The following is a 26581-nucleotide window of genomic DNA, read 5'->3' as shown; positions in this document are numbered from 1 at the left end:
GGCAAGGCACGACTAGCAGGGGAGGGTGGCAGGCTGTCAGGCAGGGGGGCCAGCATGGTGTCCCCAAGCCTCAGAAGCATCTCAGTGCCAGGAGCACCCATGCTGGTTGCAGGGAGCAGTAGACACCACCCACCCTGGGGGTTTAACAACCCTCTCAGAGGGTCCACCGTCCATAGGGCAACCCCCAGGCCTTCATCCCTGTGAGGTGGGCTGGGTCTGGCTGAGCTTGGGGAGCAGCAGGGCACAGGGTGGGTGCACAGGCTGGGTAAGCAGGGGACAGGGATCTCTCCCAGCCATTCCATACACCCCCACCAGCTGCTCCCACCCCTGCCCACCACCCACCTTGTTGTTGGCCTCACAGTCCATCTCACAGCTGCTTGAGGGGTCACACTGTCAACCAAAAGCCGGGCAGAGGGACAGGTTAGCAGGATGGTCATCCCCCCAGAGCTGTCCTCCCAGCCAGAAGGGGACATGCAGGGTGGTGTCCCCAGAGGCTGGGGACAGGAACCCAAACCCATTCCAACCACAGGCGCCATGTCCCAGCAGTGCCCCCCAGCACGCAGAGCTCCCTCCCTGCCCTGTCTGCACCCCTGTTCCCTGGCTGTGCCAGCCCCAGGACGTACCCGGCGGGTGCCCAGCTGGTCTCGGTCTGTCCGGTTGCTCGCCAGCACTTTGAACTTCTCAGCCCAGGCCTCCAGGTCCAGCTTCACCCCCACCACTGGGGCGGTGGGAGACAGGGTGAGCTGCAGCCTGGAGGGGGTGCAGGGACCCCCCAGCCTGGCACCAGGGCACCCAGCTCCCTGCCTACCTGCGGGCTTCAGAGTCTTGCCCCCGATGCTGAGCTCCACGGCGGTGCTCACCAGGATCCCAATGGTGTTGTTCTCCAGGTCCAGCCCCCGGTAGCCAGCTGTGGAAGGCAGGGGTGACATCAGGGGACACAAGGAGCCAGTGCCAGCCTGGGTCACATCCTGTCACCCTGAGCTGGCACCCACCATCTCGGTAGGGTGGCTTGAAGATGTAGCCCTTGTTGTCCAGGCTCCTCCGGTAGAAGCTGGCGTTGAAGGGCTCCGGTTCCTCCTCCCAGTCATCTGCGGCCCTGGCAGGGAGAAGCCATAGCCATGACTGTCACTGCCATCTCTGGTCCCACCAGAGATGGCCCAGCAGGAGCAGACACGCCACTGTGCAGGGCAGACACTCACTTGTTAGGGAAGACACGGGTGATGCCCCCGTCGGTGGCTGCGAAGACAGCCAAGAGGCTGTACCTGCAAGGAGAGGGGCCAGGTACACCAGCCATCAGTGGGGTTTTGCTCTGCCCCTGCCTCCACAGCCCATCCCCATCCTCATCTGTCCCAAGACAGTGCTGCCCACCCTGGGCCATCTCCCCTCCACCTACGTGTTGAGGTCCTGGTCCTTCCAGACTTGGTCCACCAGCTGCTGTGTGATACCCGTGTCCAGGATTAGGTTGTGCAGGAGGAAGTTGTCGCCTTGGAGAGGAGGAGGAGGTGAGAGCTGACCCCATGAGGGCCACCCATGTCCCCAGCTCTGTCCCAGCACCCACTCTGCAGCAGCTCCCAGGACCCCAACCCCAGCACAGTTTATCCCCTGCTCCACCTCCCCCTGAATCCCCATCCACCCTCAACCCCCCAGCAGCCATCCCAGCTACTCACACTGCTTGGAGTCTGGGGTCACCTTTTCCATGAGGGCAATAAAGTTTTCCAGGAACTCGGTGTTGTTATCCGACAGGTCGAGGTCTTTGCAATACTCTCTGGGGTTTGGGGACAAGGTTTGTGGTTCGTGGGGATGGAAAAGGCAAGGTCAGTTCTGCCCCGGGGACGGCAGGGCAGGGGCTGGCTGTGCTGCCAGCACCCAGGCTTGACAGGGACACAGTGGTGGTGACTGCCACCTCTCCTGGGAGTGTCACCCGCCAGGGGAACTGGCTGTGGGCACCTCTGCAGACTGCCCAGTACCCAGCCCCAGCTGCCTGCAGTGCCACCAGGGAAGTGTCCCACCAGTCACCGGGTCTGTCACTGCCACAGGCACTGAGGGGCCGTCACCTCTGCCAGGACAAGCTCTGATGGATCTGGTTTGCCCAGAATGGTACAACACCGAGTCCATCTCTCCCCATCCTGCTGGGGCTACTAGTGGGACTGGGTGCCTCTGGCACCGTACTTACCTGTGGGGCTGTGCCCACCCTGCCCTGCCCCTGTGGCACCCCAGGGATTGGGGCTCCATTGTGGGTGCCAGCAGGGATTTGCCTCGGGATTCTCCACAGCTGCACTGGCAGCACCAGGCAGGCACTCAAAGCCGTAGCTGTGCCCTTTGCACAGCTGGTTGGGTGCTGGCTGAGCCCAGCTGGTGGAGATGGGCGCTTGCCCATGGGCATCATGGCCCTGAGACACTCCTGGGACAGGCAGTATGGTGGGTGCCATGTCCCTGCTTCAGTCTGGGACATCCTGAGCACAGAGTCCCAGCCCCACCGATGCCAGGGACAGCTGTAACCTGTTGGTCACCACGAGACTCTGACTGGGTGGCACAGGTTAGTGCCACCCCTGTGTGCCAAGAGCCTCCCGTCCTCAGCAGTGTGGCTGTGAACAGTGCCAGGGTGCTCAGGGCTCCCCCACTCACAACCCCTCCACCAAGCTCCTGACTGCCAAAAACTCTGTCATTCAGAGGACAAATGGAGCAAAGGGTGGCAGGGAGCATGCCCACAGGGCAGCTGAAAAAGGTGAGGCACCCTGTCCAGCTCGGCCCGGCCCCTCCACCCCTGTTCGGGGGGGAACAGCCACCTAAATACCTCCACCGACACGCACAGATACAGGTACTCACACACCCACGGGGGACGGGGGATATACGGTTTCTGAAAATGCCCAGAGGCCCGTGGGCGCGGCAGCAGATCATACAGTCGCCCTGGGCACACGGCCCCTCCCTGCCCCCCCGCACCGAGGCTGCTCACGGAGCCGCCCTGGGGATACCGAGGGGCTCGCCCTGACTTCCACACCCGCTGTTCTCTCCAGCTGCAGCGTCTGCAGAGCCCCGCACCGGGCACCGAGCAGGCACTAGCAGCCTCAGTGGGTGCAGCCCCACTCTGGGGCCTCGGGCATCCCCCCCTATCCTTCCTCTCGGCGTGCTTACGGCCAGTTTTCAATAACTGTGTTCCTGTTTCTCATTCACGCTCTGCTTTGGCTCCCATGTGTCCTGGGCTTCGCCCCCAGTGCCCAGCAGAGGGCCTGGGGACTCAGCTCCCCAAAAAGGCAGCGCTGCGCAGTGACTGCACATTCCGGGCTGCTTCGCCCAGAGCTGGAGCGAGTGACTGCTGCTGCGGGCCGGGAGGGCAGGGGGTACCCGCAGGTGGCTGTGCTGGACCTCAACCCACTGCAATCCCCAAAAGCTGCACTGGCAAAACGTCCCCTAACAGGACGTGTAGCTGCCGTAACGACCTATGAGCAGATAGGTGATTAGCTGGTGGTGTTAATTAGAGATTGCACTGTGGTGGCGGGAAGGGCGCGGTGCTGGCAGAGCCATGGGGCTCCCCAAACAGCCCAGTGAGGGATGGCCCTTTATCCCTGCTAGGTGACACACTGGGCGGCATGGCCCAGGGGAGGGGACACATCTGTCCGTCAGGGGGCTGCTATGGGCTCCTCATGTCCCCAGAACCCCCTGGGCATCCCAAATTTGGGCCGAAACCTCCCCCTCCTTCTCCCCCCCCCCCCCCCGCAGCCAGCACGACTGTATGATGCGGCCGGCGGCCCCTCGCTCGGCAGGATTTTCAGAAACTATACCTATATATGCACGCGCAGAGGTCGGGCTGCACCGGGTGCATATATATATATATAAATATATAAAAATATAGATATATACTGTGCTGGATGCAACCGGGGGGCCGGGGTCCCGGCGGCAGCCCCGCGGCCGAGCGGGCACACGACACACACAGCCACAGGGCACGGGGAGCGGGGACAAGGCACGATGAGGCGAGGATGGGGGCGATGGGGGGGTCGGCAGCGGGGCCGGGGCGGATGCACACCTCGGCAAGCGCACACGCAAAGCTACCTGGGAGCAATGAACACATGTCCCTCCGACTCAAAGCTGTTGGGCAGCAGGTATTCAAAATCTGCAACAGAAAGGGAAGGTTATCCGGCGGGGAGCGGGGGCGCCGGGGCCAGGAGGGAGAGAGACGGACAGAGAGAGAGAGAGAGAGAGAGAGAGAGAGAGAGAGGGGAGGGAACAAAAAAAATTAGAAAAAAAGAAAAAGGCATTTGCTGCTCTTGGTAACAAGAGAGGAAGGAAAAGGCCGTTCTGCTGTTGCTGGCACCGCACGGGAAGGAAGGTTAAGCCAAATCAGGAGAGGTTTGCCCATCTCGGCTCGAATTTGCTCGGTGGCGGGCTGGAGGCGCGCGGTGCGTACGCGGCCGGTACGCAGGGACACACAGACACACACACATATATATATGTGCGCACATGTATATATATATATATGCATGTTCGGGAGGGCGGGGACGTCTCTCTCTCGGGGGAGGGGTGGTGGGCGAGGGCAGGGAACCACATGCTGCGCTCCTGGCCGGAGGAGGATCACCAGAACACTCGGTTGTCGGGAGAAAAAAAATAAAGGGAGTTTTCAGGCATCAACACGGCCAGAGGGAAACCTTGCCGAGGACAGTCCAACCAGAGGCTCCCGCCCTGCTGCAGGGCCGTGCAATGCGCTGCCGGGCTCCACTGCCGGGCACCGGTGCCCCCTCCCTCCCCGGGGCCGTGGTACCCCCATGGGGACGGGGATCCGCGCTCTGTTTTAACAGGCGTGCAGCCCAGTAGCTTTGGGGGGTCTCTGGGATTGCCCCCGGCAGAGGAGACAGAGGATGCAGGGCTCAGCTCGCGGGGGCGAGCTGGGTTGGGGTGCATTGGGGGGGTGCCCTGGGACACCCCGGGATAACATCTCCCCCAGGACGGGCACCGCCACCCCCTTGCCCTCCCGCCAGCTCCTGGTGCATTGCACGGCACAGCCAGAGGTTGGACTGTTGCTCTCTGAGGGCTGGAGGCAGGGGCTGGGTACAAGCCGATGAGAGGAAGAAGAGGAGGAGGAGGAGGAGGAGGAGTACAAACACTCGTACTTGGTCCATCAGCATTGCCATCACAGGGGCGCTGGGAAGAGGCAACTCAAGGCTGATTGAACAGGGCTGAGGGTGACACTTCCACCTCTCCACTGTCCTGCTCGCCTGGCCCTGTCCCCCATGGCCCCTCCTGTGCTGCAGTGCCCCCCCAAACCGTGTCCCTGCCGGTGCCAGGGAGGGGGTGCCAGGCAGGCTGCTGGTGGGTGCCGTGTGCTGGGGGCTGCGTGGGATGGAGAGTGGTGGCGTGGGTGTCCCCTGGCCCACTGTGGGGCTGAGTGGGAGCTGTGGGTCAGGAGGCCCCTCTGGCATTGAGGGAATGGGGGCCAAATCCTGTGTCCCATGGGGGATATCCTGCTCCACTGCAGGGACAGACCGACCCTGGCACCTCGGCCTGCCTTGGTGGGACTCGGGGCTCAAACTTGGCTGCTCCCAGGGGCACAGATGGCACCAGGACACTGCACCTTCAGCGGTACAGGACACTGCACCATGCCATGCTGGTCCCCAGGGCAGGGGGGACGGCCACCGAGCAGCTGTGGGGGCAGGCAGTGTGGCACCCCTGAGCTCAGCCATCCCGCGTGCCCCTGGGGCCAGGCTCGCCGTCACCTGTGCAGCTGGGAGGCACTGCCCCAGTGGTCCCATCCCATCTCTGCAGAGCGTTCCTGCTTGTAGGCTTTCCCCAAAAAGCCTGTCCCAGAGGCTGATGGATTGGGCCCCCCGCCTGTCCTCCATCCCTGCCACCTTGGGGCACCCACCCCACAGCCCCCCCTCTCCCTGCACAGCCCTATCCCTTTCAGGTTGAGTTGTCTTGGGGAGGAGGAAGCAAAGGAGCCAGGAGAAGGGGAGAAGGAGTTGGAGGAGACGAGCGGGAGAAGAGGAGCAAGAAGGGGCAGCGTTGGGGAGGAAGAGCAGGGCATCCAACTAGCTACAAACTCCTCGTGGGTCAAAAAGGGCAGTTTCATACAAGATCAGCTCTTGAACGATATCGAACCAGGTTTGGGAGTGATGCGCAGGGAGGGAGTGGGATTTTCGTGACAAAGCTCTCATGAACAGAACAAGACATGTTGCTTTCAAATAAAGGGGGAACTGGAGGAGAGGAGGAGGAAGAGGAGAAGGAGAAGGGAGGAAGGGCGAGTTGGTGGCGGTTTGCAGGTTCGGCGTGGCAAACGGGCAGGGAGATGGGCAAGCAGGGGGCTGGGGGGGACTGGACACGGGGCAGGGGACGGGGTGGTGAAGGTGAGTGGTCTGAGACTGAAAATACTTGCCCTTCATTTTGATGTTTGGTACTGTGTGAATCCACCATAGAGAGAAAGCAAGAAAAACAACAAACAAAAAACAACAAACAAAAAAAAAAGGGGTTGGGTGGAAAGGGGGAAGGGGGGCACAAACAATATTTTATTCAATCGACGTTTGAATAAAAATATTGTGTACTATAATCATACCAAAAGGAAACCTCTTGCAAAAAACGACATGAAGAAAAGAAAACATAAGAAAAACCCAGTAACAAAAGAAAAAGCAAAGGCCACGGTGAAATAAGAACAAAAAATAAAATGCAAAGATATAACTAGAGAAATATATAGATATATATTCAATACTCCAAAGGAAAATGAGAATCAGTAGCAAACAGTTGCAACAGTCTTGATATCAAAATGTCCTCACTGAGTCAGGGGGCATGCACGGCACGGTGGGCAGAGCTGGGGAGGACGGGGGGATCCCCCCTCCCGGGGATGGGGACAGCCTGGCCTTGTCCCCACAGGGACACAGGGCTCCTGCCCATGGATGGAGGGGGTGGCAGGGGCTGGATCCGGAGTGGGGCTGGGGTCAGGCCACCGGGGTGGCTGAGAGGGAGAAACAGGGGGAACCAGAGGGGAGAGGGGAAGGGTCCAGTTCTCCCATGGGGAGAGGGTCCCTGGGAGCAGCGTGGACCTGAGGTGGGGAAAAGGCTTGGGGGGTCAGGGGAAAGAGAAAGAGAGAGATAGGGGGGGCCAGGCTAACACACACGTACACAGATTAATTCCAAACAAAAATCGAAACCAACCGAAACCAAACTCATAAAAAGAATAAATGGCTTAAACTGAAACCAAAGTATTGTAATAAACCAAAGGAAATTAAAGAGATCCATGCAAACTTCCCCAGGCTCACAAATGATGTGGCTGCCACAGCGCCATCCCTCGTCCCCGGGAGGCGAACAGGCAGCACCTCCCTATGCAGCCTGAGCCTGCCTGCAGCCCCGGGGCTGCGCAAGGACCAAACCCCAGGGGCACCCCAGGCAGGCAGCTCGCTTTCCCTCCGTGTGCTCACCTCTACTCACGCCTCTCCTAGCTTTAGCTTTTATTTTGCCTCTCACAGTGATCCCTATGACCTTTCCCAAGCCTTTGGTTTGTGTTTCTCCCCCCGACAGCCACGGGCTGGGCAGGGTGAGGGGGGGTGTGAGAGGGCGGCGGGGAGAGCCAGGGGCTACTTACACTTCACTTGCAGGATCTGGTCGCTGAGGTTGGCCTGGATGTAGTAGGTACTGTAGGGAGGCAGAACCAGCCCCAGGCTGTGGAGAGGGAGAGCAGACACCTGGTGTAAGGCTTTACATCCTCCCAGAATCCTTGGCCAGCTCCCAGTCCCTGCCTGGCACCTGCTGGCAGCAGCTACACCCAGGTGATGGCAGGCAGAGCCCCACTGGCCCCCTCCACAGCCTGCTGTGTCCTGCTCTCCAGGAACTGCAGCCAGCACTGTCCTGAGGCATTCAGAGTCATCCCCAGAGCACCCAGGGTCATCCTGGGGCATCCAGGATCATCCCCAGAGCACCCAGGGTCATCTCCAGAGCACCCAGGGTCATCCTGGGCTATCCAGGGTCATGCCCAGAGCACCCAGGGTGATCCTGAGCTATCCAGAGTCATGCCCAGAGCACCCAGGGCTGTGCTGGGGGCACACATAGGCACAGAAGTTGGCACATCTGCCTAGCCAGGGCTGAGATGGGCAGGATGTGCCAGCCCAGGAACCAAGTGGAAGAGGAACACACCATCCCTGTGAGGGAGGAAGGCACAAAGAGATACAGCCCATTAAAGAAGGGACAAAGCCTTCCCAGACTGGAGAAACCAATGACAACCATTATACAGGCATCAGGAGCCAGACAGGTCAGGAACAAGAGTGATCTGCCAGCCAGGAATCTGGCATGCAGGCTGTGGGACAGGGTGGGAAAGGAGATAGCAGGAGGTGGTGCTGGGGCTGCTTAACCCACAGGACACACTGCCAGAGGGAACTGGACTCCCTGGTGCCAGCTGCAGTGGCCTTTGGTGACAGAGTTTGTGCCAGGTGTTGTCAGGAATAACTGAGCAAGGACACATTCCTGACTCTCATCAGATGTAACTCCTGCACCAGAGCCACTGGGATCTGGGTTTCCTCCCTAAAGCACCCCTTCAGATAACCCTGTCTGCACTGGCAGCAGGGGCACGGTCTGGGCATTGCAGCTAGCACAGCAGAGCTGCTGGCACCCCAAACCACAGCTCTCAGGAAAAGGGTGGTGGCTTTTTTCTGTTCAGTGTTGGTGGCATCCCAGGGAAACCCAGGAAATATCCCTGCTGCAGAGCAGTGGGGAGTGGCTGTGACCCTTGCCAGCCCCTCCAGAGCTGGGTGGTGAGGAGGAGGAGGAGGAGGAGGAGGTGAGAGCACACTGGGCAACAGGGGCTCACATGGCTCTTCCCAGGATGAAGGCAGTGTGAGTTGAGAAATGACAATGTCAGGATGTTTCTTACACATCTGCTGATCCAAATTGGTGAAAACTGGGTGATAAATGCAGAACTTTGCTCTCCTCTGGCTCTAAAGACAGTGCCTGTGCTGCAGGGTGGGCACATGTCACTGTCACCCACCCTAGGGCAGGCAGGGACCTGCATGAGCCCCTGGCTGGGCAGACAGGGGGTGGCAGAGGTGTCCCTTGTCTGGCCCCTAGCATGCCAGCCCTGCAGCCTGTCTGGAGTCCTGGGGGCTGTGTCCAAGCTCTACAGTGCCTAACACTGTTAGGCAGCCCTTTCAGGAGTTCAGCACATCACTGCCTGTGTGCAATAGTGTGGCAGTGCATTTGCAACCTCACAGCCCAAGGGACACATCCCTGGTGGCCTCGGGGACTTTGGGAGCTGCAGGTACAAGCCCCCTGGCCTGTGCTGGTGTGGGTCCAGCCAGGGCAGGGCAGTCAGGGTGTGACACTCACCTGTAGTTGGTGCTTTTGATGGGAGCCCACGTGTAGGTCCGGAACACCTCGTCGATGTATTGCTGTGGGCCAGAGGCAGCCAGTCAGGCCTGGCACTGCCAGGACTCTGCTGGCACAGTGCCACAGGGCCCTGGCACAGCCCCTCATCCCCACTGCTGCCTCTGGGCGCTCAGCACAGTGACAGTTCCAGCTGTGACCCCCTTCCCCTGCGGTGTTACCTCGTCCAGGGACTTGATGAGGGTCTTGATGAACCTCTGCCCATCGTTGCCATCAATCATGCTTCTCCGGATCTGTGGGACACAGAGGAGGCAACTGAGGGCCACAGAGCCTGGCCATGCACCTGTGGGCACCCGTGGGGTGCAGGGGGAGCAGCCTGGGGAGGTTCATTGCACACAGGGGACAGTGACCCAGCTCCTGTCCCCTCTGTGCTCCATGGGAGCTGTGCCAGGACCCTGAGGAGGAGACTCTCTGCAGGGCAGGCTGGAGGGGCTGAGTGCCCTTTGCAACTGCAGATGAGGGGGGCAGCCTGTGCCCCAGAAGCTGCCCCTGCTCTGCTCACCTCCTCCTTGTTTTCATCCTCCAGCTCAGCATCCAGGAAGTCCAGAGTCACTGGCTCACGGAAATTGATGATCTGCAGGAACAAAGGGAGAGCCAGGGAAGGGCTCAGGGCTCCTGCAGCCACTGCTGAGCCCAGACTAACTCATCACAAACCCCATAGCTAAGTCCTAAGGGCCCTGGAAAGCCCCCAGGGCCTGGCTCATCCCCGTGGCTGCTGCCCCTCGGGCCCCTGCTCACCTGGGGCTGCAGGTTGGGGTGCAGCAGGACGTAGCCATTCAGGTCGATGGCAAACACGTAACCATTGGCCCCCAGCTGCAGGAGGACAGGAGAAGGGGTGAGGCTGAGCAGGTGGCTCTGTGGTGTGGCAAACTGTGCTGGTGGCATCACCCTCACCTCTGCAGGCAGAGCTGGCCCCACGTCACCCCCAGGGCTCAGCCCGTTCTATCCATTCATTTCTATTCTCAGGACAATGCAATCTGCCACTCACTCCTGGGTGAGAGTTTGGCTCTGGATTTTTCCCACTGCTCCTTTCCCCAGGCCTGTAGGGTTTATTCCCTGCTGACCCTACAAGGGTTTTGGCTCTGCACTGAGTCCCAGAGCATCACACAGCTTTGATCCCTGCTCTCCTGTGTCACAGACATCTTTTATGAAAAATCCTTTCTTTAGGATTTTTCCTCCTGAGAAGCTGAGGGGCCTCAAGAACAAAATGTAAACAATGATTATCTGCTGCTGTGGCAACAGGTGGATCTGTGATTGGTCTCATGTGGTTGTTTCTAATCAATGGCCAATCACAGTCAGCTGGCTTGGACTCTCTGTCCGAGACACAAGCCTTTGTTATCATTCTTTCTTTTTCTATTCCTAGCTAGCCTTCTGATAAATCCTTTCTTCTATTCTTTTAGTATAGTTTTAATATAATATATATCATAAAATAATAAATCAGCCTTCTGAAACATGGAGTCAGATCCTCGTCTCTTCCCTCATCCTAAGACCCCTGTGAACACGGTCACAGTCCTGCCTGTCCCAGCTCCTGCTAGGTGCCAGTGCTGCTGGAGGTGCTCTGGGGAGCTGGGGCACAGCTTGGGGATCCCATCAGAGGGATTCCCCACCAGGATCAGGCAGTGCAGGGCAGGGGCAGAGGGGAACCCACGCACGTTGTAACGCGGCGTCAGCCTCTTGATGTCATTGAGAGCCACATCGATCCCCATCACGCCCAGGATGAGCTGGTTCTGGAAGGAAAGGCAGGATGGACGTGGGTGGGACCAGGGCTGTCACCTGCCACCACCAGCCCGGGGACAGGGAATCAGCAGGATGGACCTCTTCCCCTTCTGGGGACGTGTGGGTCACATTTGGATACTGCAGGGGCACAGGGTGGGGTGGAGCAGCCCCCCAGGAGCCCCCGTGGGACACTCATGCTCCCCCCAGGGACTGGCAGCTGTCAGCTGTCCCAGCTGAACTGTGAGAGCTGGCCAAGGTAATTTTGGGTCCCAGGGATGGCAGTCAGCCCTGGTGTCACTGCAGGGGCCATCCAGTGGTGCAGAGCAGACAGCACCCCAGGGATGCCAGTGTCCCCCCCGCAGCCACACACACATCACCAGGGCCCCTTCCCCACCCCACAGTGGCCCCAAACCAGGGCCAGCAGAGTCTCCTACCTTCCTGTCACTGCTGTCCTCCGTCAGGTTGAACACTGGCAGCGTTCCTGTCACCACCAGGCCCAGCCCCTGCACAAGCACAGAATGATGCCCCATGGCCCCTCACTGCTGTAGGGCCAGGGCTGGGGTGGGCAGCAGAGGGGGGTTGATGGGGCCATGTCCTGTGCAGGACCCTGGGGCTGGTGTCCCCATCCACCTGCACCCCAGAGTTCTGTGGGACCCCAGGGTCAGTGTCCCCAGCTGCACCCTGGGGCTGCAGTCCCCACCCACATCCCCATGTGTGGGGATCCCCACCTGCCCCTGGGGCTGGGGGGTCCTTACCAGGGCATCCTGGTACACATTGGTCCACTGGACCTGCTTGGCTCGGTTCCCAGCCAGGACCATGGGCCTGCCCAGCACATCCAGGTACTCCTGCAGGGACACAGGACACAGGAAATGACAACATGGGAACTGGATGTCTCCTTGCTCCAGCCTGCTGACACCCTTGTCCCTAAGCACACCCCAATAATGTTAATGGGGTGAGGCTGAGCTTGGGGAGGGGGCTTGGCAGCCACCAAACCTGGGGGCTCCAGCTGGGACCCCTACAGACCCATAAGATGCAAACAAGGTGCTACTCATCACTGGCCATGCACAGGCAGGGAAGGGGCTCCCCAGGCAGCACCAGCCAGAGCCCCCCAGCCATTCCTGGGGCTGGGATTGCTCCATCATGCCTGGACCACCATGCCTGACCATGTCACTGCTGTCTCCCTGGCTGCCATCTTCTCCTGGGGCAGGTTTCTCTTTTCCTGTCTCACCTTGCCAAGGAAGATCTCTGGGCAGGGAGGGAGCCCCTGTGCCACAATGCCAGCCCTGCCCTGCCCTCATCACCTGCCCTCACGGCACCCTGTGCATGTCCCATAAAGAAAAGGAGCAGAAAAGAGGCAGTGAGAGGAGGTGTGGGGCAGACACAACCAGCTCTGCCAGGCTTGGCCCTGCCCACGCTCACTCCCTGCCCGCACTCAGCTCTGCTCTGTGCTGATTAACGCCTGATGTTTCATAATTAGTCACTCAAAAGGCAGCAGGTCCGTGGGGAGCTGCAGAAGATGAATTACTTAATAATGCAGAGCCTGGCTGAGGGCTCAGCTCGGCTCCCCAGCTTGCTGCCACACTCACTGCCAGCCTGTGGTCTGTCCCCAGTGGGGCTGGGGCTGCCTGAACTGCCCCAGGCAGGGCAGCCCGAGGGGGCTCTGCCTGCCTGGCTCCCGGCTGTACCTGCGTGTTAATGCGGATGGCGCCGATGGAGGGGATCTCGAAGTAGTAACCTTGGAAAAGAGAGAGAAAGGCAGCTGAAGATCCATCTGCCCAGCAGTCTGGCTGCCCTGCTGCCCTTCCTGCAGGGCTGCAGCCAGGGCTGTGCTGGTGTGGCACCCACAGGAGCCGAGGGGTGAGCCCAGCACCCGCTGGGTGCTCACCTTTGTTGGCACAGGCCATCCACTGCAGCGGGGTCACGTCGTAGTTGTGCTGCCCCACGGAGAAGGTGAAGACCCGCACCTGTGGCAGAGCCTGCACTGAGGGCCATCCACTGGGCACCCCTGTTTTCAACACTCAGTGCTCCCAGCCAACGACAACCTCCCCAGGGACAGCGTGGCATTGCCTGCCATGGCCCACAGAGTGAGTGCAAGGGGGCAGGAGACTCCTGCAAATGCTGGCTGTGCTGGCAGCAAGGGAGTCCCTGTCTCCTTGCCTGGCCCCAGCCAGTCCTGCCCTCCAGCATCACTCTGTTGGCTCAAGTCACCCACCTCAGTGGTCCTTGCTCTGGGGCATCACTGCTGCCGGAGGGGTCTGTGCTCTCTGAGGTGACACATGGGCCAGAACAGCCCCACCCCACAGGTTTCCAGGTACTGAGCAGTAACTGGGACCTTCCTGCTGGTTCATCTGCCTGCCAGCAGCCCTGTCCCCATGCTTGGGGTGTGCTCCCCTCAGGGCCAGCATTCAGGGAGCCCACCAGTCCCATTCCCTCCCCAGCAACCCATGGTGTACCTGGTCCCACAGGAAGGTGGGAGCAGCTACAAACCCATTGGCAGGGCAGCAGCTCCATGCAGGAGCAGGCTGCTGGGGATGGGGGATGGCAAGGAGGCAAATGGAGCAGAAGCCAGCAGTGGAGCTGGAGCAGCCCCAGCCCAGGGCCTCTCACCGTCTTGTTGGGCCAGTTGTACTTCTCAAAGACGTCCTGCACTCGGTCCTCGCCGCCGTCCGTGAACATCATGATCATCTTGTTGCAGTTGGCACGTGTGATGTTGGACTGTGGGGCAGACACAGCACCTGAGGCCACACCTGCAGCCAGCAGTGCTGGGCACAGGGCTGGATGCAGCCAGGAGGGCTGGCCCCAACCTGCCTCTTTTCCCAGCCCATTTCTCTGGGGTGAGGGTGACCAGGCTGAATGGGCAGGAGGGACACTGGGAATGATGTTGTGGCACCTAATAGCACCATTCACCTTTATCTTGCCTCTGGCACAGTGTCTGGTTTGGTCTGGCCCCTCCACCCAGCCCTGCTAACTTGTAATAACCCAGAGGGAAGCAGCACCAGCAAAGCCTTGGCTGCAGCACACCTGGAGGTGGGATGTCTCCCCCAGCATGGAGAAGGAGCACAAGGAGCCCTCAGCACAGGGCAGCAGCCAGGCACTCAGAGCTGTCCCACCGTCCCCAGCACCCACAGCTGTCCCAGCTGTCCCCCACCCCAGCCCAGCCCCTGGCTCACGTTCTGCAGCTGGTCGAAGGCGTACTCAAAGCCAGCCTTGTAGTCTGTGGTGCCCTTGGCCACCATGCCCTGCACGTCCTCCTTGAACACCTTCTTGTTGCGGATGTTGGCCTGCACCAGGTGCTTGAAGCACGACACCGGCTTTGCCTTCTCATTGAACTGTGGGGTGAGATGGAGGGGAGTGGCTCACAGGAGGGGACAGGGCAGACAGCAGCAGGCACAAGCCACTCATCACACTCAGCTCTCACGGCAGCAGGTGACCCTGACGTGTCCCACATCCCAGGGAGGGCTCAGGCTGAAGTTTGGCTTGGGACAAATCCAGCAATGAGCTGTGCTGTAGGTGCTGTACCCGCACCTCCACTTCTGCAGGAGCCCCAGCTTCTGCAAGCAGCCGTGCTGTGCTGCTCTGTGCCGGCATCGGGAGCAGGTGCTGCCTCTCCCTTACAGCTTCATTTACCGGCAGTGGGGCCCATTCATTAGGGGAGCGGCCATCCAGGGAACAGAGCCAGGCCAGACACGTTAATTAGCGCCGCTGCTGGTGGCCAGGCAGGGGCGGGGCAGCCAGTGACACGCAGATGCGGTGGCATGGCATGGCCACTGTGCTGGTGACACAGCCGTGGGGTGTCAGTGGCTGGTGACAGACAGAAGGTGGCTGGCTGGGATAATGCAGGAACATCTCTGCCAAATGCCCCCTGATAGGGGCAGCTTTTGTGTGCCAAGCCCTGAGCAGCCATTTGGTGGGTGGTTAAGAAGACAAGAAATGGCATTTCTGTCTGCAGAGCCCTCAGCCAGGTGTGCATGGGGGAAAAGGGTTCCTGTGCTGGGGAGCTGGGAGGTGCCTGGGGGCACAACCCTTCCCCCTGCCCCAGGCACTCACCGAGGCCACATTGACATAGTCATCATCTGAGAGGGTGTCCAGCATCTCATAGACCGAGGTCTTCATCAGCTTGAGGGTGAGGCCGCTCACACTGCCACTCCTGCAGGAGACAGGGGTGCTGGGGGCTTGGCAGCACAGAGGGAGCACAGGGCTGTGCCACCCCACAGCTTCCCTGCAGCCACTGCTGGGACAGTGGCACCTTGGCCAGCTGTGTCACCAGCCTGGCCTCAGCCCAGCCATGGCCCCCAGCGTGTACTCACACGTCCACAATGATGACCATGTCCTTGGGGGAGGAGGCACCTTGGATGTACCTGTGGGGTACAGAGTGGGGTCAGCAGGGCTGACTAATTACAGGGCCACAGCCCAAGAGCAAAGCCCTGCCAGGGCACTGGGGAGCTGTGCTGGGAGCCCAGGGCTCTGTGACCCCATGGCAAGGAGCAGGGACAAGGAGGCTGTGGGCAGGTGGCAGCGAGGACGTGGCTCCTGTGGCACAGCACAGCAGACGGCCAGCGACTGCTGCTCCACACTGTGTCAGCCTAATGAGCTCTAAATGCTAAACTCTTCCATCATCACGGGCCCTTTCCTGCGTGCTGATTATGCTGACACACACATCCATATTAAGATGCTATTTACCCCCCTGGTAGCTTCAAAGGCCAGGCTGATTAGGTTATTTTTAGCTACAAGGAGGAAAAATAATAACACGACGTAAATCTTCCCCACTGAAAACAATTAGGGAACCCTTCCTCACCCCTTGAAACAAATGGTCCTGCTCCCAGCCCTGCTGTGCCATGCTGTGTGGGAGGGGCTGGCACAGTGCTCAGCACCCATCCCACCCCAGACATGGCCATGCACAGCCCCACCTCACCCTGGCACTGCAGGAGCCCTGATCCTGCTCTGGCTGGAGGCCAAGGGAACCTCATTATTGGCTTGATCAGGATCGGGCCTCGTGTGAATTAATTAGTGTGTCATTAGTATCAATTACTCACCACTACTGGGGAGCACTGGGGAAGGGGCAGGCTCTGATTGTCAATCCTAGGGCCTGATGTTCCCTAATTACAAGGGATTTCCTGGGTGGGATGCAGGATGCTGGCACATGGGGCCCTCCTGACATGGGTGCAGCATCCCCCAGCAGGGTGCAGGACAGGCAGCTGCCCAGGGGCTCCTCCCTGCCGGTGGGAGAGGGGCTCTTGGAGCCTGCCCTGCTCCCGGGGCCGGGCTGCTGGTGCGGCACAGAGCCCGACTAAGATGCTGCCCGTAATGGGCTGTGGCAGTGCATCCATCTCCGGCTGTCTGGCTCAGATGAATACCCCGGGCTCGGCAGGAGAAGGCTGTGGCTAATAGGGCCATTCATCAGGGGAGAGGAAGGCGGGCGAGTGGCGCCCCTGGCTGCGGCCAGGGTCGTGGCCCTGGAGCAGTGAAGGCTGTGTCCTGCATGGGGCCCCACTGAGAGCAGGAGAGGGCCCTAAAGGGGGTTCCCCCAGGTGTGCTGTCCCCCAGCATGAAGGGTGCTGCTGCTGCTCCTCCATGGTGGCCAGCCTGGCTAGGGGGCAGAGAGCTGGGCTTAGCTGGGCTCAGCAGCCCCGTACACATCTGCAGCCCCCACTCCAAAACAGCCTTCCAGTCCCTGCGCTGCAATAACCTGCACAGACACCCCAGCAGGGAACAGTTAATAATTAATGTGGAGCAATCAAAGGCAATTAACCATAGCAGCAGGGCCATTAATTTTCTGACGAGGAGAGGGGGCAGCTCCTGATGTGGGCAGGGGGATGATCCATTGGGATACAGGGCTCCCTGGACATGTGCCAGAGGCCTGTGCCCACTCTCCTCTCCATGCCCGCAGTTTTAGGCAGCAGGTGTGGGCAGGATGGGGCTGTGGTTCCCCCAGCTCCAGCTGATAACCAGCACTGCCACACCAGCACCTCCAGCTGGGCTAAGGGGAGCCCATTCAATCCCAGCTCCCTTGGTGTGGGCTACAAGGCTGCTGAGCTATCCCTGAGCCACAGCCCGTGCTGCCTGCCCATTCCTCTCCCCATCCTCCCAGCCCATGGTTTCCAAGCCAGTTGTCATCTCATTTGGATGGGGATGCTGACCAGGACTGAGTGCCAGCAGCCATGGCTGTGCTGAGGGGCCACAGGGCTCTCTCCACACTTTCATCTGCACCCAGGGATTGATCTCTCCATCCTGCTCCACTTTCCCAGGAACGGGGAAGGGGAGAAGGAGCCAAGTGCCACAGCTCAGATGCCCAGCCTGTGTTATGGTGTCCCTTTGCCAGTGCCCAAATGCCATGAAAAGGAGAGGGAGCTGCTTGCTCAGGACCCTCCTGCCCACCCAGCACCCCCTTACCAGGGCCGCCGGCGCACGTCATAGAGGTCGATCTTGTTGGGGGCTCTCCATGGCGTGGCTGTGGGGACAAGGCAGGCAGTGAGCGAGGCAGGGCTGTCCTGGGGGGGACAGGGCAGAGAGATGCCCAGGGTTGAGGAAGCAGCAGGCTTGGGTGGGGATCTCACACCAACGGGTTCTGGCACAGTACAGTTACAGGTGTCAGACCTGGCCCAGGGGGTGCTCATCCCCATGGAGCAGTGGGAAGGGCGTGGGCTGCCCTTGGTCACAGCCCCTGTTTGCCACAGCCCCTGTGTGCCACAGCCCCCCCAGCACAGTCCCCGTGTCCCACAGCCCCTCCTTGGCACAGCCCCTCCCTGTGTGCCACACCCCCCTGGCACACACCAGGGTAGTAGCGGGTGACGCCGGTGGCGCTGCCGAAGACCTGCCAGAGCAGGGAGGGATCCTCCTTGCGGTTCTCGATGAAAACGTCCTCCAGGGCCTGCGTCCAGTTCAGCTCGTTCAGGATGACGGTGGCTGCAGGACACACAGACAGGGTGGGGTGGAGGGAGGGAGCAGTGGAGCTGGGGGTGACGGGGACTGCGGTGTCCCCAGGTGGTGGCAGGGAGGAGGATGGCAGGTGTGTTCCCTCTGCCCCTTCCCATGGAAGAAGCCCATGGGAGCTTTCCAGCTCTCCTACATCCCCTCAACCCCCCCACTTCCACATGGCTCCAGCACCACCCTGCTGTCCCTTGTCCCCAGAGAAATGAGCCACTCTCCAGAGCTCCTCAGAGTGCTCACTGTCCCCATCTGCTCTGGGGCAGACACAGCCATCACTGGGGACAGCTGGCCTGCCGTCTCCACTCCCTTCCCAGCAAAACCTCCTGTGTGAGCCTCACTCCCTGGGGACAGTCACCAGCTGGGAAACCCAAGGCTGGTGTCCCCAGGGGCCATGTGGAGCCTCTCAGGCCCACTCTGCATTCCCACTGGCCCTGCACCTGACACAAAAGCAATTAAGATGCCGGCAAACAGCAGTTTTAAATTATTCAGCTATTAAAGCACGAGATAAGCTGCTGGCAGCCCCAGCCTGTGATTAATCAAGGGGGGCTGGCAGAGTGCAGGGGGGGCCATGTGATGTGGAGGAATGGGCCTGGCTGGCTGGCAGGGAGCTGGGATGGCACCTCCCTGTGCTTGCAGGGGGACCCTAAATGCTGTGGGGGAGGAATCCCATTATGATCTCTGGTGCTGGGTTGCCCCAGGACTGCAGCGTGGAGGAGCCAGTGGTGGGTGCCACTGCAGGAGCAAGGAGCCAGCACCACCCTGAGACCAGCACTGATCCCTCCTGGGAGACCCTCAATGCATTTTTTAGGGTGCAAGAACTCTCAGGAGCACCCCAGCTCTTTGGCATTGGGCAAAACAACCCAATGTGGTGCTGCAGGGGAGCCAGTGTGCATTTGAGCAGTAAATTTAGCTCTCCTAAGCCTTCCTCCCACACTTGTCCCTTCTGGAACACCGTCATCACCCATTCCAGCCTTCACTGTGGTCCCAAGGCACTGGTAGGATGTGGGTAGGTTTCCCAGGATGAATCCTGGATCCCTCTATCCCAGCATGACTGCTGAAGAATTGTCTTTCCCTCAGGCAGCCATGCCTTCAAACCATGATTTACTCTGCCCGTATCTCCCCAGCCATTCCTCAGTGCTGTGCCCACACACAGTGCTGTTATCTGGGCACTTGGGATGATTTCTTGTTTGGCTCTGACACAGGATGTGGTTTTTCCCAGGAGAAGTGGCTATGAGCTTGCTGCCAGGCTGCTGCCTGCCTGGAGCAGCCCTGGGTAGTGCTGCCAGCCTCAGCTGGGCACAGGGCTGGGCCCATCCATGGTAGCCCTGGCAGCACCTACACACCCAGACCCTCGGGGCCATCAGCCACACCAGCTGCTTGTGCTGAATGCTACTCATACTGTCCCTGTGCCCAAACACAGCCCTTCTATTATCTCTGAGCACAAATGCAGCCCCTACACCTTCCCTAGGCATGAATGTAGCCCCCAGATCATCCCTGTGAACAAATACAGCTCCTGCTCTCTCACCATGTGCAGAGTGATGGAGCTGTGTCCCTGCTTGGGATGGCTCCTGCCCCTCTCAGTCGAGGGCAGAGCTGCCAGCCCCACTGGTGCCATCCCCATCCCTGTCCCCATCTCGTCCCTGTCCCCATCAGAGTAAACCCAGCCCCGCCCTGCCCGCGAGCGATTGCATATTTAATTAAAAACGGCACAGTAAATAAAACACATATAGGATGTAATTTGTGTGTGTAGCGAGGGGTGACGGCGGCGGGCGTCGCCGCAGGCTTTAATCAGCGTGCCAGGCAGCGATGGCGCCTCTCCGCCGGTGCCAGCGGGACCCGCGCCCACCCACAGCCCTGCGGGGACCCGCTGCTGTCCCTGGCAGGACAGGGGGGCCCTGCTCCCACCCCAAACCACTCCCAGTGGAGCAGCACTTGCAGACCCTTCCCTCCACCCTCTCTGGAGAACCCTGGTGTGGCCGGACCTGGCCGGATCCCTGTGCCCACACTCTCTGCCTGCTGACAGTCCCTGCACTGTCACCCCCCACTGCCGCACCCCCTCTCTGAGCACCTGGGAGTCCCTGGAGCGCGTTCATCTCCAGCTTGCTGTGTCCCAGGGCGGCTGGGGTGATTTATGTGCCCGTGCCGGAGCTCCAGCCTGGCTGGGGAGGAACGAGTTCTTCCACCCCGCGCAGCCCCCCCGGCTCGCACCATGTGCTTCATTAGCTGCCTGCCCTGCGCTGCCTGGCTAATAAAGCTAATTGCAAACTCCTAATCCAGCGCTGCCTCCGCGGTGGAATCGCTGCAGCTCCGAGCGCAGCCGTGCCCGTAACGAGCCGAGCACCGGGAGCGCTCCGCGCACCGGGAACGCTGCGGGCACCGGGAACGCTCCGCTCGGGGCAGCAGCGTGAGCGCGGCTCCCATCGTCACCATCACCACCCTCAGCAAGTGCCACTGAAACACAGGGGTGGGTACAGGGGTGACCCTGTGGGGCAGCAGGGTCCGGGGCTGGGCGCAGGATGCGGCCGGCGGGTGCTGGAGGATGCCCTCCAGCCGGGAGCCGAGTAGCCACTAGAGGGAAATGGAGACCGACTGTCACCATGTGCCACCGCAGCAGGGCGAGGTACCGGAGGGATCTGACAGCTCAGGGACGGTCACAGCGCTCGGTGGGGGCTGAAGCTGGTGTGGCACATCCTGTGCCATCCGCCCGTCCGTCCATCCATCCCTGCCCACTCCCTGGGCTGGCCCTCCAGCCCATCCCTGTTTCTGGAGCAGCCTTGTGCCCTGCGGCAGCCACAGGGGCACGGCCGCAGGGCTGACCCCCCTGCAGCAGAGGCTTAATCAGCTGCGGGGTGGGATCACGCTGTCCTGCAGTCACTCTCGGCTGCCTTCCTGCGGGACTGCAGCTGCTTTTTCTCCTTTTCTCCTTCTTCATGACCTCAGCCCCATGTAGGCTGAAGACAGGCAGCATCCCCTGCTTCACCCTCTGCCACTGCCCAGCCATGTCTCACTCCCTCCTACAAGCAGGTTGGTGCTGCACAGAGCTGCTCCATCCCTCTGAGCATCTCTTGTGCCTGCTTTGAGCCTTCTGGAGTTTTGCTGGGCTCTTCTGCAGGAGGATCAGAGCCATATAGGCACAGCTGAGCTTCACCCTGGGCCATAATCACCACCCCTCCTTCACTACCCATCCCTTCCCCAGTAACTCCTAATCACCAATCTGCCTCTTTTGCCTGTGCTGAGCTCTTGAGAGTCCCTGGGGAGGGACACATTGTCACCTCCATCCTGATATGGTGACTCTGCCTTGTTTCACTACCTGCCTGTCTGGGGGCCAGTCACCAAGACCCAGTTGGGGCGCCCAGAGCTGATGATCCCTGGGGCTGCAGTGCTCCAGGCAGGAGAGGTGGATGCCCAGGCAGGCAGCAGGAATTGGAGAGGGTGAGGAGGGGCACTCACAGCCTTTGTAGATGTCCGTGGGGATCTGCACGGCAGCGTAGGAATAGTTAACCTTGGTCTTGAAGTTGTCGTCATCAGTGAACTCCAGCTTCAAGGAGTTGGACTTCTCCCTCTCGATCTCTTCTCCATCGGGGTCATCCTGGGGAAGGAGCAGAGTGCATGGGGTCACCCAGGGTTCCACCCCTGCATGGGTGTGGGAACACCTCCACCTGAAGCCCATCACCAAATGTTTCATGGGGGAGACCAGCCCTGCTGGATCTTGTGTGGATTTGGCCTGCCAGGAGCGAGTGGGCACAAAGGCGAGCACTGGTTACCCCTTGTCTCTCCAGCTTTGGTAGCACAGCCGGTATTAAATCAGACATGGGGAAAAAAAAATCAAAAAAAGGCCTTGAAAATCAATTAGCAGCAAAAGGCAACTATCAAAGAGCAAATTAAAACGGAGTGCAGCTTAGCGCTCTGTCAATAAGCAATGCAAACAATATTTAATTATGGTGGAGAGACGGCGAATTCCCCACTGCTGGTGCTGGAACACACTCCCTCATCTTCCCAGCCCTCCTCTCCATTCCCCAGCCCTGCTGCCAGCATGGCACTGAGGGTGAAATCCCTCTGGAAAGGCAGGCAGGGCTGAGCTGGTGCAGGCAGAACAGCTGGGTGGCTGCAGACAGGGGACAGGGTGGGAGCTGGAGCACGGGGCCATGTGGGGAAGAGTGAGAATGGGGGTGGACTCACTACAGAGCTGGAGAAATTGCCTCTGCCACCCCAGCAGGAGCAAAGAAACCCAGGAGAAGGTGCTGGCTCTGAGCTGCCCATCCCTGCCACGAGCCCAGCAGCTGGGGAAGGCTGTTTGCAGCCAGCTGGGAGATGTTCAGGGTAGAAAGGAGGGAGAGGAGGATGTTGCAGCACCTGCTCTTTGTGCTCCTGGAGCTACATCCCTGCTGAAGAGGGGCAGGGACACAGAGCTGCCTGTGTCATCCACATGCTGGGACAGGCAACAGTGCCAAGCCCAAACTGGAACAGACACCCGAAGGGATGCCCCACGCTGTCCACAGCAAAGACCCATGGCACCAGGGAACACAAGGGGGAGGGGATGGTCCCATCCTGCTGCTGTCTGTGGCCCTTTGCAAGCATCTCTCCCACTGGCCAGGCTCCCCTTGACAAAACCCAGGGAGCAAAGACCTGAGTTTCTCACAGGAAAAGCCACATATTTAAAGGAAAGGTTTGGGAAGTAAACCATGAAGCTTGTTTAGCGCTTATCCTGGCCACCTCCCCATTTCTCCTTCACAGATGACATGGAGAAATGTCACCTCCCCTGCAACACCTCCAGCCAGCCACTAAGGTGGTGACATTCCCATGACATTGAGAGGGGTGGCCAAAGCATTCTCCACAGCTCAGGAGAGTAACAGGATTGATATGCAAGGTTTGGATTTAATTCCAGCCGATGGGCTGCGAGTGTCACACACTGCCCAGCCAGCCCTGGTGTGGGGGCTCCAGCTGCCCAGAAAGATGCTGAACTCCATTACAGCTGCACTAGCCAAGCAGGAGGCAGGCAGGGACTGTTCCCAACTCCCTGGAGCCACGTCTCTGAGATCAAAATCCAGATTATGCTCTCAATTTCACGTAAATCTGGAGAAAAGGCAAAAACCAGACTGCTGGAGCCCCTGCAAAGTGGTGACACTGCAGCAGAGCCAGCACTCTGGGGACTGCCAGGCCGTGGGCTGCCTGGAGAGTGGATCTGGCCCCAGCCTGCTGTCCATGGGGCTCAGCCCTCTGGGGGAAGCACACACAATATTCACCCCTGCAAACCTCTCTGAGCACCAGACAGGATGCAGAGGTGCCTGCTGAAAACAGGCTTTGGGATAAAGCTGTGGCCTGAGGGCATCTGCAGCACCAAAAACTCTGCTTTGACACTAAACCCTTTTTTTCCACAGCCCAGCAAATTCCTGGTGACAGCTCCCCATCCCTCCCCATCTCAGATCAGCAGGGCACCCTGCCACAGCCCATCCACTGCCCCTGTCACCACCAGCAGCTGGAAAATCCAACCCTCCCTCTTTCCCTCATGCTGGCATGGCTATTCCCCACTTCATGGGAGCTGGAACTACTGTATGTAATTACTGCTCCTCTGTTTATCATTATTCCCTGATCTCACCCACTTCTGAGGGGCTAATTTGTATGCTGCCAGGTTTGGTGCTGTCTGGCTGCTCTCATTCATGGAGCTGTGAAGAGGCACATGTATAGATCTTGGGGACAAATATACAGCTATCTATATGTGGGGCACTTCATGCATCACTGACACCTATATGGCAAAGAGACCTGCAGGAAGGGCTGATGTTATCCAAGCTACGTTTGCCCTTTATCCATAAATCTCCCAACCTCAACTGAGTTATTTCTGTTTAAGCCAGGCTGAATTTGGCCCCTGAAAGGGGTTAATTTCCAGCCACATGAAGGCAGCTGAAGCTGTCACCAGCCCAGGCAGGGAGGGGAGCGTCTGGGATACAAAGACACACCTTGAGAAGGCCGAGGGAAGAAATCCTGCATTAAATTTAAATTAGAGCAAAGCAGATGATTCAAGTTCTCCCAAATTTATATTGGTTTAACTGTGAGCATCTCGGCAGGCCCCCAGCCAGATCTTGCAGCATTCCTCATCATTACATTTCAAAAGAACTTGGAAACATCTATTTATCTGTTACAGTATGTACAACGTAACACAAATAGATGCTACAGTTTGAATATATTATTTGCTACACACCATTAGAAATCGACTCCACGGCAATACATCAATATGATACATATTTACTGCTTCAGCAAGAAGTCATCACGCCCTGAGAGCTTTTGCCACCTCCACTGCTTTCACAGCTGGGTTGTCAGTCACATTTTCTCTTCAGTCTCCCAAAATGACAGACAGGACCAAACCCAGAGATGCCCCAACACCCAGTGAGCACCAACAGCTTTACTGGAGGCTGCCACGCTCTGGGCAATCACCTGCCCCCTGTTCCATGCAGGCTGGTGCTGGCTGAGGGGAGCAGCCTGCCCCTGGCACCAGGACTGCCGTGGTCCCCAGGGTGTGGAGCTGTGATGGAGGAGCCGGGATGTGACCCGGCACGGCAGCGATGCCGATCTCTGGAGCCGGGATGTGACCCTGCACGGCAGCGATGCCGATCTCTGGAGCCGGGATGTGACCCTGCACGGCAGCGATGCCGATCTCTGGAGCCGGGATGTGACCCGGCAGGGCAGCGATGCCGATCTCTGGAGCCGGGATGTGACCCGGCAGGGCAGCGATGCCGCTCTCTAGAGCCGGGATGTGACCCGGCACGGCAGCGATGCCGATCTCTGGAGCCGGGATGTGACCCGGCAGGGCAGCGATGCCGATCTCTGGAGCCGGGATGTGACCCGGCACGGCAGCGATGCCGCTCTCGTCCCCGGCAGCTCCCGCAGATGCAGCACCCCCGTTCACTGCTCATCTCCATGGGAACAGCCATCACAGCTAATGATGGCTGCTTCAATGGCAGCCCCGTGACAAACGCAGGGCTGGTCCGGCCCATGCAGCGTCCCTGCCGGCCCCACCCGTGCCTGATGGAGCACACACCGAGATCCCAGCAGAGCCTTCTCACCCTCCCCGGGACACCCATCCATGCTCAGTCTGGAAAGGCCAGGGAAATATTCATATCAACACCCTGTGATTCTGCTAATCATGGATATAAATGCCAGCCCCCAACACATGGCTGAGAAACTCCAGGCCTGTGCAGAAGGGTCTTTCTCCTTAAATATACCAGTTTTTCCTGAAATGCAGTAATTTAATGCTGAGGAAGGACATGATGTGTTCTCCAGCCACATTCCTGCTTTTACAGCAGCCCAGATTATAAATAACAATCAGCCTCTCCCGCCAGCCTGCTCCCCTATCCCCCTTCGCTTTTTTTAATCTTTGCCAAAGGTACTGTTTAGAGATCTTTCTAGACCATTTATTTTTAAATTACCAGCCAGAGGAGAGAAGTAAAAAAAAAAAAATAGGAGGAAAAAAAAAGAAAAAAGGCAAAAGAAAGAAACTTCTGGGGCTGATAGCTTATCGTGAGGAAATCCAAATGTCACATTAGTTGAGAAAGTTGGAAGATTAAATTTTCCAACACCCTTCATCTGCTGCTGCTGACATTTAGGGGCTTTTTTCCCTCCCCTCCTTCCCCTTTTTGCTGCATCTACTGAGCAGGGTGAGCAGTGAGAGGGGTGAGCAGTGAGTGGGCAGCCCCACCTGGCACAGAGCCCCCACCATCAGCCCCTGGCTCCCAGCCCTCCCCAGCACCTCAGGGGGGTGGCTGGGGGCTGGGGGGCTGCCCTTGGGGCCAGGATACCTTCACACAGCTGGGCTGTTTTCCACCTGAGTACAGTATGTCCCAGGCTCAGCTTTGACAAGCATCATCCCCTGCCATGAACACAACACAAAAGATGGAAAATGAATTTATTTCTGTGTTGTTCTGCCTGTGGCTCCCAACCGAGTCTGTCTGCTGATTTCAACACCTCTCCCCACGTAAACCCCATGGTCCTTACTAGCTGGGAAAGGTGAAAACTTCACTTCTGCAAACATTCTGACAGCCTCGGGGACCCCTGGGAAATTTTCTGATGTTCCCATTTGTTAAAAACCACTTGGAAATCCAAAGTCTGTTTGGGAGGATAGTGGAGCTGAGGTGCAGGCAAGATGAATAAGAAGCTCATTTCCTCCTCACTGCAGCTAAAGCTGGTGTAAGGCTTGTGAATAAGCCCCAGTTATGGGCAGCAGCCATTGCCATCAGCACCAACTCTGGCTCAGCTACATCCTGCTCCATTTAAACAGAAAAGCTGAAGCTAAATAAAGAAAGGATGGAAAGAGAACTATTACGTTCCATTCAGACTTTCTGGTCTCATCTCTCTCCTTTTTTACCTCAGCAGCATCTTCTTTTTTTCCCCCATTATTTTTGTTGGAATTAAATTTGCTGGGATTTCACTGGTAAGGAAGCAACAGAAGAGGTAGGGAAGTGCCCTCCCTGCCAAACCCACACACATCAACAATAGGACACCCCCAGTTTTGCAGTTTTGCTTGGTATCTCCCCAGAGCAGGACTAAAGCTGATGTGGCTGGTGAGGGATTTGCAGGGCTGTTGCTCCTTGAT

At 58.9% G+C, this 26581-nt stretch overlaps 1 protein-coding gene across 2 annotated transcripts in view; it reads right to left on the bottom strand.

Moving 5' to 3' along the window:
* Positions 1 to 26581, bottom strand: part of CACNA2D2 (calcium voltage-gated channel auxiliary subunit alpha2delta 2) — a 211778-nt gene that overhangs the window by 4512 nt on the left and 180685 nt on the right. The window contains exons 6-31 of one of the 2 annotated variants that reach the window (XM_036390790.2): positions 21448 to 21586; positions 17842 to 17973; positions 17461 to 17518; positions 15378 to 15428; positions 15118 to 15217; positions 14241 to 14399; positions 13678 to 13785; positions 12956 to 13034; positions 12756 to 12805; positions 11826 to 11915; positions 11505 to 11573; positions 11007 to 11081; positions 10093 to 10167; positions 9857 to 9928; positions 9516 to 9587; positions 9298 to 9359; positions 7565 to 7641; positions 6365 to 6385; positions 4048 to 4108; positions 1668 to 1765; positions 1394 to 1484; positions 1200 to 1262; positions 993 to 1096; positions 809 to 907; positions 624 to 718; positions 343 to 390 (exon numbers count right to left, since the gene is read on the bottom strand). In XM_036390790.2, coding sequence (XP_036246683.1) covers positions 343 to 390; positions 624 to 718; positions 809 to 907; positions 993 to 1096; positions 1200 to 1262; positions 1394 to 1484; positions 1668 to 1765; positions 4048 to 4108; positions 6365 to 6385; positions 7565 to 7641; positions 9298 to 9359; positions 9516 to 9587; positions 9857 to 9928; positions 10093 to 10167; positions 11007 to 11081; positions 11505 to 11573; positions 11826 to 11915; positions 12756 to 12805; positions 12956 to 13034; positions 13678 to 13785; positions 14241 to 14399; positions 15118 to 15217; positions 15378 to 15428; positions 17461 to 17518; positions 17842 to 17973; positions 21448 to 21586 — 2148 coding nt within the window. The remainder of the gene's footprint in view (positions 1 to 342; positions 391 to 623; positions 719 to 808; positions 908 to 992; positions 1097 to 1199; positions 1263 to 1393; positions 1485 to 1667; positions 1766 to 4047; positions 4109 to 6364; positions 6386 to 7564; positions 7642 to 9297; positions 9360 to 9515; positions 9588 to 9856; positions 9929 to 10092; positions 10168 to 11006; positions 11082 to 11504; positions 11574 to 11825; positions 11916 to 12755; positions 12806 to 12955; positions 13035 to 13677; positions 13786 to 14240; positions 14400 to 15117; positions 15218 to 15377; positions 15429 to 17460; positions 17519 to 17841; positions 17974 to 21447; positions 21587 to 26581) is intronic. The other variant, XM_036390792.2, reaches the window with a different exon arrangement.

Source organism: Molothrus ater, chromosome 11 (assembly GCF_012460135.2).
Source record: "Molothrus ater isolate BHLD 08-10-18 breed brown headed cowbird chromosome 11, BPBGC_Mater_1.1, whole genome shotgun sequence".
Lineage (NCBI taxonomy): Eukaryota > Metazoa > Chordata > Aves > Passeriformes > Icteridae > Molothrus > Molothrus ater.
This window is presented reverse-complemented; position numbering and strand designations above follow the sequence as displayed.